The sequence below is a fragment of the Amyelois transitella genome, chromosome 5 (assembly GCF_032362555.1).
Source record: "Amyelois transitella isolate CPQ chromosome 5, ilAmyTran1.1, whole genome shotgun sequence".
NCBI lineage: Eukaryota > Metazoa > Arthropoda > Insecta > Lepidoptera > Pyralidae > Amyelois > Amyelois transitella.
In genome coordinates, this window is record NC_083508.1 from 3,483,105 (window position 1) to 3,498,571 (window position 15,467).

General features: G+C 34.8%; 4 protein-coding genes across 4 annotated transcripts; 2 read left to right on the top strand and 2 right to left on the bottom strand.

The window, feature by feature from the left end:
- Window positions 1-805: 805 nt before the first annotated feature.
- LOC106138790 (ribosome maturation protein SBDS) lies at window positions 806-2,063 on the bottom strand. Its single transcript, XM_013340072.2, has 2 exons — window positions 1,785-2,063; window positions 806-1,484 (listed from the first exon to the last, which is right to left on the bottom strand). The coding sequence occupies exons 1-2, from the start codon at window positions 1,913-1,915 to the stop codon at window positions 860-862; spliced, it is 756 nt and encodes a 251-aa protein (XP_013195526.1). The 5' UTR covers window positions 1,916-2,063; the 3' UTR covers window positions 806-859.
- A 332-nt stretch (window positions 2,064-2,395) lies between these two features.
- On the top strand, window positions 2,396-10,854 carry LOC106138800 (gametogenetin-binding protein 2-like). The gene is made up of 9 exons (XM_013340084.2): window positions 2,396-2,614; window positions 2,874-3,064; window positions 4,010-4,153; window positions 4,879-5,028; window positions 6,650-6,815; window positions 7,500-7,724; window positions 8,137-8,418; window positions 8,771-9,202; window positions 9,408-10,854. The coding sequence occupies exons 1-9, from the start codon at window positions 2,525-2,527 to the stop codon at window positions 9,591-9,593; spliced, it is 1,866 nt and encodes a 621-aa protein (XP_013195538.1). The 5' UTR covers window positions 2,396-2,524; the 3' UTR covers window positions 9,594-10,854.
- On the bottom strand, window positions 10,847-12,477 carry LOC106138806 (3-oxoacyl-[acyl-carrier-protein] synthase, mitochondrial). The gene has a single exon (XM_013340089.2). It carries the CDS (start codon window positions 12,183-12,185, stop codon window positions 10,890-10,892), a length of 1,296 nt encoding a protein of 431 aa, XP_013195543.1. The 5' UTR covers window positions 12,186-12,477; the 3' UTR covers window positions 10,847-10,889.
- Window positions 12,478-12,485: 8 nt separating this feature from the next.
- LOC106138816 (neuferricin) lies at window positions 12,486-15,459 on the top strand. The gene is made up of 4 exons (XM_013340100.2): window positions 12,486-12,984; window positions 13,225-13,368; window positions 13,644-13,830; window positions 14,622-15,459. The coding sequence occupies exons 1-4, from the start codon at window positions 12,726-12,728 to the stop codon at window positions 14,791-14,793; spliced, it is 762 nt and encodes a 253-aa protein (XP_013195554.1). The 5' UTR covers window positions 12,486-12,725; the 3' UTR covers window positions 14,794-15,459.
- The last annotated feature ends 8 nt before the right edge of the window (window positions 15,460-15,467 follow it).

The window sequence follows — 15,467 nt, forward strand, 5'->3', positions numbered from 1 at the left end:
ATTTATTCTGTTGGTACGTAGGTATGAAGAATTCAAATCACATAAAATTATTAATAGTATAGTAGTAGCACGGAAACTCATCAAGTTATTAAAAACCACGTTTGAATCACCCATCGATTGTAATTAGCTCCTTGGGATAACATCGTCAAAATCGGTACAGTAGTTTATCTGTGAAAGATTATTCGACTTTCGCATTTATAATGACAAATAATGTATTAAATACTTTCTTTCGTGTCAGATGCAGTTGGACGATTACAGGTATCAAACTCAAATAAGAAAGTTTGTAAGGTTTAATTTCACAAAGAGCAATTGGCACATGCTGTTTGGACAAACCATGGAAGCTTGTTCTCGATGATTAGATACTAACATACATACATATAATCACGTCACCCTTGCGGGGTAGAAAGAGCCAACAATCTTCAAGTCTGAAAGGCCACATTCAGCTGTTTGGATTAATGATAGAATTTAGATTCAAATAGTAACAGTTTGCTACCCTGTCGCCTAAAAGAAGAATCCAAAGTTTATAAGCCCATCCCTTAGTCTATATATTAGATACTTAATATTGATATTGTATTATCAAAAGCTCAAACTAAGTCGAGCAAACCAACCATTGTGAAAAAGGAATTCAAAGGTTATTTTATATTATAATATTTAATATTATTTATTTTCATTCAAACAATACATGTAAAAAATTAACAACTTTGTTTTGTTTCACAATTTATAGAGATAGATAATCTGCTTACAGTACAAACTTGAATTTCGTTACATATTCTTGATGATTTTTTCCAGGTAAAACCAAAACAAGAATTTGTATAAAATTTTATTTAAAATATGTAGATTACATTTTGATGGACATTTATTACAATGTTTGCTCCCCTTCTACCATTTCCTTCAGGTTCAACAATTCAAATTGTCCTGATCCCTTGGTTTCAGTTCTTATCATTTCATCTAGATTCCTAAAGTTACCAGGGTCAATCAAACAAATTATATTAGCTGTTCCTGAATCCCAATTATCTTCTTCAACACTTGTTGCTAGTTTAATAACTTTCTCCTTAATCTTCCTAGCATCTTTGCCAGTCAATAAAATCCTTACTCTCATTTGTGCTCTCTCAAGCGGAATTTCTTTTTTTAATAATGGAATAACATCTAGAGCTTGCTGTTTAGCATTTTTGTTCACATTGACAGAAAAATGAAGGTCTTTCATTGCTTTTTCTATGATTGAAACTGGATATGGCCTTTTTGTCTCAGGGTTGACACATTTATCAGCAACTGTTGTTGCAATGTCTTTCATAAGTGACTCTATTTGTGAGTGCCTCTCTTTGTCAGAAACCTGAAGTTCACCTTTCTCCAATATTTCTTTGCATATTTCAGTCATATCATCTTTGCCAAATATTTTAACTAAATCTTCCTTTTTAGCAACTTGTCCTTTGGATACATTTGTGAATACTGTATGGGTTTGTAAAACTTCATCAAGGTCTTGTTCTCTGAAAATTCACAAACAGTAGGTAATCAATTATTTAGGCAGATAATTTTCAATAAAATTATGATATATGGTATATAGTGGGTGGATTTAGTATTGATATTTAGTGGGTGGATGATGCTTAATAATGGAGCTTAAGAGACCATCACTCACATAACTTCTTTAGTTAAATATCAAAATGAATATAAAATTCAACAAGTATGTAATGGTATTAAAAACGAGAGGGATATTTTTGCCGTTGTATAGAGGGCTGAATAAAGATAAATACACCACAAATATACAAATAAATAATAAAAATTATTACAGTTTATTCCTCCAAGACAAGACTTTGTTTCTGTAGCAGGCTATTTCAAACCTCTTTCCTCCTTTCTTTAACCTTACTATTGCAACATTTGTAAGACGTATTTGATTAGTAGGGGTGAAAATCTTAGCCATTTTTCAAAATTTTAGATCACAATTCAATTCTGTCTACCCACTGACAAGATATTTAATATTGAATTACTGAATAAGTGTAAGTACATAAGTAGTTGTATTTTTCTACATAATTTGCTTCACAGATGTCATAATTAATTGTCAAGTGACAATTTCTAATTTCCACAGACAATATCATTTGACATTTGTCTTCATACCAGTTTGACGTGAGTTTGACGCCGAGGATTGACTTAAGTTTGACATCACAGTAATAGTGCCAACCTAAAAACTACCACAGTAGTGCTAAGATAAGCCATACACTTTTACCGATTTTTTAGTTATTATTTTGGTTGAAAATACGCCGAAGCGTTGTAATAAATAACGAGAAAGATTATTTTGAATAAAATTCAATGTAGGTACAACCCAATTCTTATGTAATAAATAAGTGGTAAATCCATGCACAAACATACCTATGTCCTTACCTGGCATAGACTCATAGACTAGGTTGCGGTTGGCAACATTGCATCAGTGTCAGACGCAACACGTCGTGTATTTCTCCATTCTGAGAAACTGCCCTTCATTTTGTATTTTTTGTGTATTTTGTCGGCAATTTTATGAGATTAATCATAAAAAATGGCGAAATTGGTCGATATATATAATAGCGAAAAGGAACCCGTAATAAAAAGGAGGCAACTCCCTTTAACTATCTACGAAAATCTTACCGTAAGTAGCATTTTCTGCACTTTGACACTAATGAACATTATTCAGTCATAGAAATTAAATTAATCATTACAAGAGATTATGAACATCGTTTCTGCATTACGATACACAAAGGAATACTGCTGATGGCGTTACTGTCCATTTTAAGGAAAAAAATATGCAAAGCAGTTCATTGATTTCATTTAAATGAAATGACGTTTCTAGTTGACCTTATTTTGTAAATATATCTTCTTTGTTAAAAAATTCATAATTTTGTCCGCAGATGATAATGGATTTAAACACAATGGGTTTAATTTGTGACAATTCGCAAGTAAAAGGTCGCGAGTATGAGGAGTTCATGCGGAAGTACCGTATCCTCACGACTGACGAGCTCAAATCTGCGCTTCGAGTGGACGCTTCCGATATTTTTAATGTATTAAATCAAAGCATTCCTTGTGTTGGCTGTAGAAGAAGGTAAGTGAGGAATAAATACACATTATTTTAAGAATTACCAATAAAATCCTTAGTCCTCATACTGAAAAGTCTCATTGATTGTAAATTGTAAAATGGCTTTTCGTTTTGTACCATTGAGTGAAATTTAAAATAAAAGAAATGTCAACTGACACCATAATGTGGGTACAACTTCAAAAATTCTTATTTACATATAGTATTCTTATATATGTACAGTTGAATTGAAGCTGTATCTATTATGTTTGCAGAGTAGACAGAACCAAAAGTCTTGAAAGTGAAATAAGGACTGGTAGGCCAAGTTCAGCTATTTAGCTTGATGATAGAATTGAGATTCAATTCACTTATTGCTAATAGGTTGCAACCCCATTAGCCTAAAAAAAATCCCAAGTTTATAAGCCCTTAATTGCCTTTTACAACATCCATGGGAAAGAGATTTTTTTTGTATTAGTGCCCAATACCACACAGCACATGGCTGCCACATTCTGTGTTTATTCTCAAAATACTCTAGAACGCTTGACACTTTTAAGTCAGCTACAGTAATATAAGATCAGGTATATTTAGACATATGTTTCTTTTTATATAATTTGACCATAATCTACCTAAGCAATATGAGGCCTATGGTGGTACCATGCAAGCTCAAATAGTTCCTATTCACTCTTGCCTTCAAAATCCCCAAGTTGTATATAGGTATCAAGGAAGAGAGATGCAGGGAGGATATTAAGAAACAAGTCAGGTTGGTAGATCAGGAAATCAAACACTATATCTGTTCAATGAAATAGTGTTGTGCATTAAGTATTTTGATCAATGTCAATAGTCCTTTTTTAAACTTGAGTTGTATCAGTTGAAAAAAATATTAAGTTATGGAAATCTGTCCAAGGATCTTGTACAATTGCAACAATTACAATTCCATCTGCAAAAAGTTTTAATTTGTTTTATTTTTTGTTATAGTGTGGAACGCCTGTTTTATCAGTTGTGTAAGTCAGGACACCCTACATTGGACCCACTAGTTCTAACCCCAGATGAAATAATGACCATAAGAGAAGAGAAAATAGTACATCCACAGTCATTAGCCACTTTATTAAATGGTCACAGGTATGTATTATTGAATTAATGTATTCAAATATGTGAAAATAAAAGAAAAGCTATTCGTCTACATAATAGATTTTAAAAGAGGAGAGGTTCGCAATTCAACCTATTTTTATGACTTGTGGTTTCATCTATTTTAAACAATCTCACTACTAATATTTATTATATAAGTAATTATAATATTGAAAAGCATGTAAAAAAATTGAAAATGCGACGAGATACAACCTTATGCACCACAATAAATTACAGCAAATTCACATGTATATAAAAACATTGCAGCAAATAGCGATCTTATCACTAAAAGCAATGTCTTCCAGGTAACCTTGGGTAACCTAACAAGTGAATTAAACTTCACCCAGAGAAAAGATTAGCAGGTGGCTCTGTGTTAACTTATAGTCTTTTCTATTGTCAATATACCTACTTATATTTGTTATGAATATAATCATGCCTAAGATAAATCACACCTAAGATGGAAACTGAACCAAAGCTTTAAGTGAGAAGTTATGAAGAAAGAAAATGAATCAAGATTTTTAAAACTTTTTGGGTTTGCACATGGCTAATAGAGATACTATGTTTTATTAACATAAATAATATAATTCTAGTTTATTACAAAATACAGTATGTCAAGTTATTATCCCATAACGAAGTCTAAACTTACTTTAGGGCAATTCATTCTATGTAATTTGTCCCAAATATACATATATATATTTATTTATAATGCAACATTTCAGCTCCGGAATAGAATGTCTCATCTTAAACCAGCCGAGGTGGAAGAAATCCCAGAGGTGTACATTGCATTCCTTAGAGGCGGGCACCGCGCGCGGCTGGGGAGGCTCTGGCGTGCCCGGCACCGCCGGTAACGCGGGCACGTGCGGATGGGGGTAATTATAATATTCCATGTTGTACAAATATTCATTAAACTATTTTTCTTTTATGCATGTCACTAAATCTGGTTTGTGAAGTCCAATATAAAAAAAAATACTTTTACTTTTTATCATTAAAGACCTACCTTTTTGACGCAATTTTAACGGATAACATATGGATATTATATTATAATTGCATTATTTCATCTTCCTACGCTCAGTAGCATTATTTTTACGACGATAACGATTTTGATACACATGAATATAAATATTTTTTTTTGAAAAACTAGTTTCTGCGATATTTATATACATAACTCAATGAACCTTTTCTTACATACATACATACATACATAAAATCACGCCTCTTTTCCGGAGGGGTAGGCAGAGACTACCTCTTTCCACTTGCCACGATCTCTGCATACTTCTTTCGCTTCGTCCACATTCATAACTCTCTTCATACAAGCTCGGCGGTTTCGGGTACTTTTGACCTGACCCTTTACCAGGACGTCCTTAATTTGATCAAGATACGTTCGTCTAGGTCTTCCCACTCCGACCTTTCCCTCCACACTCTCCTTGTATATCTGCTTAGTCAACCTGCTTTCATTCATCCTCTCCACATGACCGAACCATCTTAACATACCCTTTTCTATTCCTGTAACTACATCTTCTTTCACATCACAAAATTCCCTTATCACGCTGTTCCTTATCCTGTCACTCAATTTCACACCCATCATACTCCTTAACGCTCTCATTTCCACTGCATTTATTCTGCTTTCATGCTTCTTTTGCCATACCCAACTTTCACTCCCATACATTAATGTCGGGACCAACACGCCCCTGTGCACAGCCAGTCGAGCCTTTTTGGATAGTTTCTGACTGCTCATAAAGGCATGCAAAGCTCCATTCACCATGTTCCCCGCGTTCACTCTCCTTTCAATATCACTATCATACTTGCCATCTGATGTAAACTTTGATCCTAGATATACAAACTCTTTCACTTGCTCCACTTTTTCTCCTCCAATCAAAATATTACATGCTGTCATTTCTTTCTCCATTTCAAAAACCAGTGTTTTAGTTTTACTTACGTTCACTTTCATTCCTTTCTCTTTTAAAGCTTCATGCATACAGTTTACCATCTCCTGTAACTCCTCCGCTGATGACGCCAGTATAACCTGATCGTCGGCATAGAGCAGACATTTGACGAGTAACTCATTCATCCTTAATCCACTTTTAGACTCTTTCAAATCTGTCAAACAGCTATCCATAAATAGGTTGAACAGCCACGGTGACGCAACACATCCTTGCCTAACGCCTTTCTCAATCTTAAACCACTCAGTGTGCGCTCCGTTTATCCTGACACAAGCACTCGAATCCTCATATAAGGATTTCAGTGCTCGTATTAAGAGACTGCTCACCCCATGCATAGAAAGTGCTGACCACAATTCATTCCTCTCAACTCTGTCATAGGCCTTTTCCAGATCTACGAATGTGCAATAGACTTTTTGACTCTTGGCCAAAAACTTTTCGGCTATGCACCGCAAGGAAAAGACCTGATCAGTACATCCCATTCCCTTTCGAAATCCCGCTTGAGCATCCCATATTTTGTCATCAGTTTCTTAATTTTATAATTTTTTTTCAGCTGGGTAGCCTGGGGCTGGGGAGGGCGCGCGGCGTGGCGCACCGCGTGGGACGCCATGCGAGCCTCCGCGCGGGAACACGTGACCCTGGTTCACTTCAACACTCTACACGATACGCTCACCAACTACCTTAGGAAACATAGATTCTGTACAGACTGCAAAACCAAGGTGAGTTTTCATTAGTAGATAAAGGCATTTATATATTATAATAATTAGAATTTTACTATGCTTCCTCCTGTGGATGGAATGTGTCTGTGACCATAATCCTTTATTAGGTGAATCAGGTTTTTATATGAAGCAACACATGTCTGACCCGCACTGCCTTAATAGGGGGAACCTAGATTCATGGTAAAATATAATTTTGTATGTATGTAACAAATAAAGATGAATAAAGCAGTCGACAGCCACAATGGCTTGAAAATTTTAGTAGGATATATGTATTACAAATAGGACAACATTACTCCAAAATTATAATGGATCTTACCAAAATCCGTAGCATATCTTGTATGTTAATTACTCATCGTTACGATATTTTCCTATTTAAAAATAGTAATTTTGGAGCTATGAATTTTCAAACATTATAGTTCGACCTTCATTAATGAGGCTAAATTGATGCTAGTGGTTCAATGACATCACGTAATACATAAACAAATTATCAATTTGATAAGACGGCATCTTGGTAACTTGTAAGGAGTTGTTATTTCTACTTAACTATATACATGAAAGAAATGAGACGGGGACATGGAAATGTCGATTTGATTTTTTTTTATGTAAGTTTCATTGCTGGGCATTCTTTCCTTCAGAACTTCTTTGTTTTAGTGACGGCAACCTGAAAAATTTTAAAATTTTCAGGTGTTACGAGCATACCACTTGTTAGTCGACGAAAAGGAACCACAGAAAGAGAAAGGCTACGTTGGGGCGTTGTACAGTGGCATCAAAAGGTGCCTCCTGGACAAACACTTACACTTGCAAGCAAAGACGGACTACATCGCACATCTAATAGCTAGGGCTGAGCCTGAACTACTGGGGAACCACCGCGAGAGACACGCAAAAACATTAGAAATCGCACAGGAAGAGGTATGCTATTTAAAATTGTGTTAACATTTTCAAAGTATTATAGATGAAAAAACAGAAACTATATTCTGGTAAAAAATTCATTTTTAATCATGTCTCCAAATCATGAATGTTTGCTTTATTATATGAGGTTTTTTTACTTGAAGATTGCATATTGATTGCACAATTTAAGTAATAATTTGTAGATATCAAGTCAAGTTTGAAGATAGAGTGACTTCCATTTGACCTCTGCAATCTTTCATCTCCTAACATAACCTAACTTATAAATCCAGATGCATTAGCATTCAGATTTCAACATGATCTTTTCCCTGACCAGAGATTTGATAAATATTTACCATTCATCGGAGTAAATCCAATTTCTGTGAATCAAGTAAGTAGTACACGTATATCATACTAATGTAATCAATTTACCCAGGTGTTGATATGTCTCGGCATTTGCATTTACGAGCGCCTCCAAAGAATTTCGCTCCGTCTCCGCGAAGAAGAAGGCACGTGTCAGACTCTCGCGGCGGTCGCAGTGGAGGCGCTGTATCGCAAGTTCGAGACGACGGTGGAGCACAAGAGCGGCGTGTCCAAACTCCAGCTGCTGTACGATGAGATCACACAGGAGGAGCTCACCAGGCAGCAGAGGAAAGAACAGAAAAAGTTGAAACGACGTAAGAAGAAGGAGAGGCAGGCTGTTGAAAGCAAGTGCAAGGTAACGGTTATTATATTATTTTGGTTGTGTTTTTAAATAAGTAGCACCTTTGTACTGCAAATTCTGTATAAAAACGTGAACATCAAAAAATAAATGAATGCCATATGAAAATATAATCTAGCCATTGATACAAAGCCATTGATTCCTGACCCTTTTTAGCAGTTAATGGGATAGAAACAACTTTTCACATAAACTTTAAATGTTATTAGTAATAAGGCTGCTTGATCTCTGTCTTTTTTGTGTAAGTATATTTTTAGCCATTCCCGGGTAAAAAGACAAAAAACATAGATGTTTTTTCAATGAATAAAATTTTATTAAAATCTGTATGATTCAATGATTATTACAATTACAGGAAGCAGACTCAGAAGAGCCCGAGGAGAAGTGCCAATGTGATGAATGTCTATTAGAAGAGAGAGATACACCCACAGAGCTTCTATCACCGCGAGACTACAACCAGTGTTACGAGGCGAGCGGCGACGCTTGCCCATCCTGCCAGGACGACACCAGCAAACGGTCTCCAAAGAAGAACGGCAAGAAACGTGGCAAAAATGGCAATCTTTCACCAAGCGAGGCATCTCAAGACTGCGGATACTCATCAGGGAATAACGGTGGCTGCTGTGAAACAATGTCCGGATCATCTTCCCTTATGAGCACCCCGGAAGGCTCGGAGGTTGCGTGTTCCGAAGGCTACTGCAACCATGAACGAGGAGACTGCGTAGATTTGGCCAAAAATGACAAAACACAGTGTGGAGGGTTTACATTGTCCTTACAGCAAATGTTGATGGTTAGTACAGCTATATATTTTTCACTTTTTAGGTGATTTCAAATAAGTTATGTTAAAATGTATCATTCAAGCTAGTTACCTTTACAATTTTGCAGTTTACCTTTAGTAGGCTCCAAGCTGAGAGCCAACAGAAACAAATGCGCTATATGAGATAAAGATAAATATATTTTTTAATGAAGAACTGTAATTTATTTAATATTTTCAGGATACATGTACGTCAGACGAAGAAGAGGACGCCAGTTATATTCCTATAGAAGACGTACTGGAGTTCAAATCGCGTAGAAACATAACGGAGAAAAGACAAGAGCTGAGACAGAACCTGCGACAGAAGTTTGCTCAACTCTGTGTCAGCACTCCGAAACTCGCACCCAAGGGCAAGCACGCCGCTTAGCTCTGATGCCAGCCCTCACACTCCATAATATAATCGGTCATTTGTATCAGAATGGCACAAATTATAACCGCTTCATGGTCTGTAGGTGTCTCGTAATATGTGTCAATATCCACAAAAATCTGTACTAAGTCGAAACCTTCTATGTAACAGGCTGTTATTTACAGTAGATTATATGCTAGCTACTCAATAGAATCAATTTAAGTATTCATTATAAAACCTCCAAAAACTCGAGATGAAATCAACTTCTCATTGACATTATATAAGGTACATTCAAATTAATAACAAATATTTTAAGGATCACAAGTACAGTCAAGATTACTGTTACCGAACTTTTTTCAGGAAAACGATTTCGACATGCCATGCAACTTAATATGTTGACAGAATCTAAAATAAATATAATAATACCAAATTTTATGAGAAAATATATAATTATATTGTTGCAAAAAGTCAATGGTCTGGGAAAGTATCCTTCGAAATGTTATGTGAACTTGTAAGGGCTTTTATTATTTTTTAGATTGAATCCAAATCATTTCAACTTATTGCATGATTAATACTATTTTTTATATTTACTTTTATTAAAATTATTTGATCATTTTTAATCATGTGTATTCTTAAAAGCATCCACATCAATCTGAAATTTTCAAAAGTGTATATTAAAATAACAACAGTTGTTTCAGAGCCCATGGGTGGGATTGTCCCATAGAGGATTTCAGTATAACCTGAATTCTGTCAGTCCCATACCTACATAAAAATGCAAATTATTCTCGAAAATAATGTAGCATATTTGAGATTCTGCCCACTCATGGTTGGCTGCAACTGTGAAAACAGTATGGGTGCTTATAGTTAATTCAGATATTTGTAGACGATATTATAGCTTCAGGTTAGTGGTGATATGAAGTTCTATTTCGTTAAATCATGTTAATGACCTGCAACAATAATTTTAAGGCATAATAAAATCAAGTGCAAGTTATAATTATTCCAAATATTGAAAAGATTGGACTGGATAAACACCAGCATTTAAAATATTTACTATTTAAATTGTTAGAAAGCTTAGTGATGAAATATGTAAGGTAGCATTTGATCAAATTATTTTATTTTCATTGCTTTATGTGACTCAATATTAAGTAATTAATGATGAATTATTGCTCGTTCGTTATAAAGCTTCAAAATGCGTGAGGGGAGTTACCTTGGCTAGTTTGCCATTGTTATTGAAGTCAAAAACATTTGTAACTCAGTTTTAAAATATATTATAATACAGTGATTATTTGTTTTATTAAATAACCTTATTAACAAATTTTACAATTGACTTATACAAAGTGTAGCATTGGTACCACCAAATCCAAAGGAGTTTTTTAAAGCAATCCTCCTTTCAGCTTCCCATGGTCTTGATTCTTTTGCTACATAATTAAGGTCATCTACAGGATCCTCCAAATTTAGTGTGGGTGGTAACATGCCATGGTAACAGGAGAGCACAGTAAAAATTGCTTCCAAATTCCCTGCAGCTCCCAGTAAGTGTCCATGTGCTCCTTTGGTAGAAGAGACATTTATGTTTGGAGTATGATCTCCAAATAACCTTTTGATAGCAGTGGATTCAATACCATCTCCTATTGGAGTTGATGTTGCATGGGCATTGATATGTGTAACATTGTTTTTATCAATACTACTATCTTTTAAGGCTCTGCTCATTGATAACAAAGCTCCACTGCCATCTTCCCTGGGTGTAGTAATATGAGATGCATCTCCCGATAAACCATAACCTAAAATTTCAGCATATATCTTTGCACTTCGTCTTAGTGCATGCTGGTATTCTTCAAGAACTAGCACAGCTGCACCTTCTCCCATTACAAATCCTTCACGAAGTTTGTCAAATGGTCTTGAAGCTTTAGTGGGCTCATCATTGAAGGAAGTACTCAATGCTCTCAGTCTACAAAAGCCTGCAAGAGCAAGTGGACTTATGCAAGCTTCAGCTCCTCCGCACACCATCACATCAGCATCACCATTGCAAATGAATCTGAATGCGTCTCCTATGGAATGAGCACCTGTTGCGCATGCAGTTGACACAGCATGGTTTGGACCCCTTAATCCATATTTTATACTAATTTGCCCAGCAGCCATATTTGGCAATATTCGTGGTACAAAGAATGGACTTACTTTATTGTATCCTAATTTAAATGCTTCATTTGTATCACAAACATCTTTAAGATCTATCATACCCATACCAATTGCAACACCAGTAGATTCTCTTTCATCATCATTTTTAGGCAACCAATTTGCATTTGAGAGAGCCTCCGCTGTTGCTACTAAAGCTAAACATGTTGCTGGAGCCATAGTTCTTAGGTTTGATTTTGATAAAGCTTTTGCAACAGTGTCATCTTTTTGGTATGGAATTACACCTGCTACTTTGCAGGGTAGCTTTGAATACTCTTCTCCTTGAAGAGAAACAATGCCACTTTTCCCTCCAAGGAGGTTTTTCCACACAACGTCTGCGCCCACTCCAAGTGGACTTACAACACCAACTCCAGTCACAACAACCCTACGCCTAGGTATCACATTAGATGCTCTTCTAAATTGTATGGCTAAATTGGATTTCATTGTGAATGCATAATTTGAAGACTGAAATGGCACAGAGGTTAGAGATATTTTCAAAAATTATTCAAGAACTACTTGTACAAGGTAGTTCTGGTAATTAATTCAATATCGTTTATCCGTTAAAAAGTACCTGCAGAGAATTTAGTCAAATTTAATAAAACTGTGAGAAAAACTAAAGATTCATATTTTCACTTGGTTGGCTTATTTTGCCTATTGACAACATGTTGTGTTGGCAATTCTAAAAGTTCATTGACATTTGACCCCAAACCAGCTGACTTTTTGACAGAACCAAGACAGAACAGAAAACTGGACTGCAGAGACTGGAACGAAATTAGAACTTTCCACTTTAGAAATTACATATTTTTATTTTGTTTAATTAATAGTATAAAACTTCTTATTACTTTACCCCTCAAATGTTAGATAGTGACAAACTAGTGACATATATATTTCTGTGTAAATAAAAGGAAATGTAAAAAGAAAATAAGTAAAAGTTATAATTTTTCAATTAAACTTTTAAATAAGGTATAAAACAAATTATACATTATGAAAATCGTACTAGCAGTATTAATTGTGTTAGCATGTATCTTCTTTCGCGATCATTTAGAATCTTTACTTAATAAGTTAGCACAATCTATTCATGTTAATAATACTGACAGTGTTAATATCTTCACACCGGAACAACTTTCGCTTTATGATGGGGTGCAACATAAAAAAATATATCTCTCGCTGATGGGATCTATATTCGATGTCACCGCAGGTGTGAGGCACTATGGACAAGGGGGCCCATACAGTTATTTTGCAGGTAAATATCACAAGTTCCTGTTAATAAGCTTTTTAATTTCATTTCTTGAATAATTTTGTATAATATCTACAAAAAGACTTGAAGCAACTAAGGCTAGTAGTTAATACGATTTGCTTTGACTGAGTAATAAATAAAAATGTTGTCATGTTCAAAATTATCTGAACATCTCTATCTCTCTGCACTGTACCACTTGTAAATGTTTTAATGGTCCATCAAAATATTAATTGTGATTGTTTTCAGGAAAAGATGGATCTCGATCATTTATAACAGGTGATTTCAAAGACGAAAGTGCCAACAAGGATAATGTCTTGGACCTTTCTTGTGACGATCTGTTCACATTAACAAACTGGAAGGAAACTTTAAGAGAAAAGTATTTACCCGTTGGTGAGTTAGGCCTTTCCTTGCTGATATAGCAACTATAGTACAACATATTTTTTTTAATGTAAGTTTTGGGTTTGGATTGGTATGTTCAACTATTTGATTAGGCACTAGAAATTATAATTTCTGAGTAATGTAGCCTTGTAATTCTTTTCAGCAGACTTAGTTAGTTTAACAGCTAAGGGTGTAACTGAGAACATGCAAAGAATTTTTTACATACAGTACTTTCAGAATTATAAAAAATTGCCTTTTTAGATATTGAAGTGTAATTTATTTTTTAGGTGTTTTAGTAGGCAGATATTATGATACAAATGGTAAAGAAACTGTATATTTGAAGCAGTTCTTATCTAAACAGTCACAATGTGAAGCTGAACGACAAGCAGCCAAGTTGGAAGAGCAAACAATGCCGCCTTGTAACATGGAATGGAATGCGGATACTGGTACAAGAGTCTGGTGCACTAAAACAAGGTATAATTATTTTTATATGATTATGTCAGGTTCATTGAGAATATCAGAATAGTCATATTATCACAAAGACTAATTTTACTGTTAGTGTTGCAGGGAAATCTTTAACAGTTTCAGCCAGCATTGTAAGAACTAGGTTAATGCTTATGTGGCAAGTGGTCTATATGGACTAGTCTTGAGTGGTCCTCATTAAGAAACTATATTTTACAAATACTATTTTATGCAGAGAAAGGCTAATAAACTTGGGACTCTTCTTGTAGGTGATAGGCTAGCAACCTGTCACTATTTGAATCCCAATTCTGAAACTACACAGCTGAAAGTGGCCTTTCACACTTTTCAAGACTGTTGGCTGACTGCCTACCCAGCAAGGGATATAAACATACATACATATCGTCACGTCTATATCCCTTGCGGGGTAGACAGAGCCAAGTCTTGAAAATACTGAATGGCCATGTTCAGCTATTTGGCTTAATGATAGAATTGAGATTCAAATAGTGATGCTAGCCCATCGCCTAAAAAAGAATCCCAAGTTTGTAAGCCTATCCCTTAATCGCCTTTTACGACATCCATGGGAAAGAGATGGAGAGGTCCTATTATTTTTTGTATTACACATGGCACAACATATAAACATGATATTATATTTATATTAATATTTTTTAAGCTGATCATGTCCTATTGCTAATCAAAGCCTCCCTTTAAGTCATCACTTTCCATTTTTTACTTCCTGCAGTATTGCCATTTATTTTTTTACTTAATTTATGCATTTAATGCTTATATTTTCATGGAATTTTCAGTGGCGGTGTAAAAAGGACATGGATTGGTGTGCCACGGCAATTTTACTCTCCGGGGAAAGAACACCCTCGTTGTGTTTGCGTCAACTTGGAGCATAGTGCTGATTTGGGATTGCTAAAGGAGTATGAAGGGTGTCCCATCACTTCTATTGAGTGTACATTTAAGAGTGCTTGAGATTTTTCTACAAATAAATACATGTAGAATTTACACCAGACTCGCGACAGTTGTAATAAATTAGTAACTTTGAGCTTTGTAACACAAAATTGAATGCCCACGCTCAAACTGCATTCCACTGCGCCGCTATCGCTCTTACTGCATATGACTTAACAGTACACTATTTTTCCCTCACCCCTATGTAAAAATTAAAGAGAAGGCAGGAAAACAAAACATATAATACTTAACCTTTTTACAAACTAATCTCAATAAATCCAACTCAATATTTAATATATATGTATATATAGATCTATGTTAAGTTATAATACTTGTCTGAATATTACTTATAAAAATATTTGGCAAAGCTCTTTGGAAATTTTTTACTTACATTCCATTTGACATATTTTAAGATTTAAGCAGTATTAAAGCATACTTTTGTCATTTTTGGCTGTAGGGTGGCTATTATTCATCTACAATTAATGTTTTCTAGTTTAGATCTGTAAATCCTAAAAAAAAAATATTTTTGAAAACGTTGTATTTTAGAATTAAGAAATAGATGTTAATGTGAATCTCAGACTTTTCTGAATAAAATGATATGATGTACAGTAGTTTTCTTATTGTTTTTTTAAGCATTTTCCTAGAAGTATTTGTTATGGAGAAATATATACTTAAGAATAGACTGTAATTTACTGTTA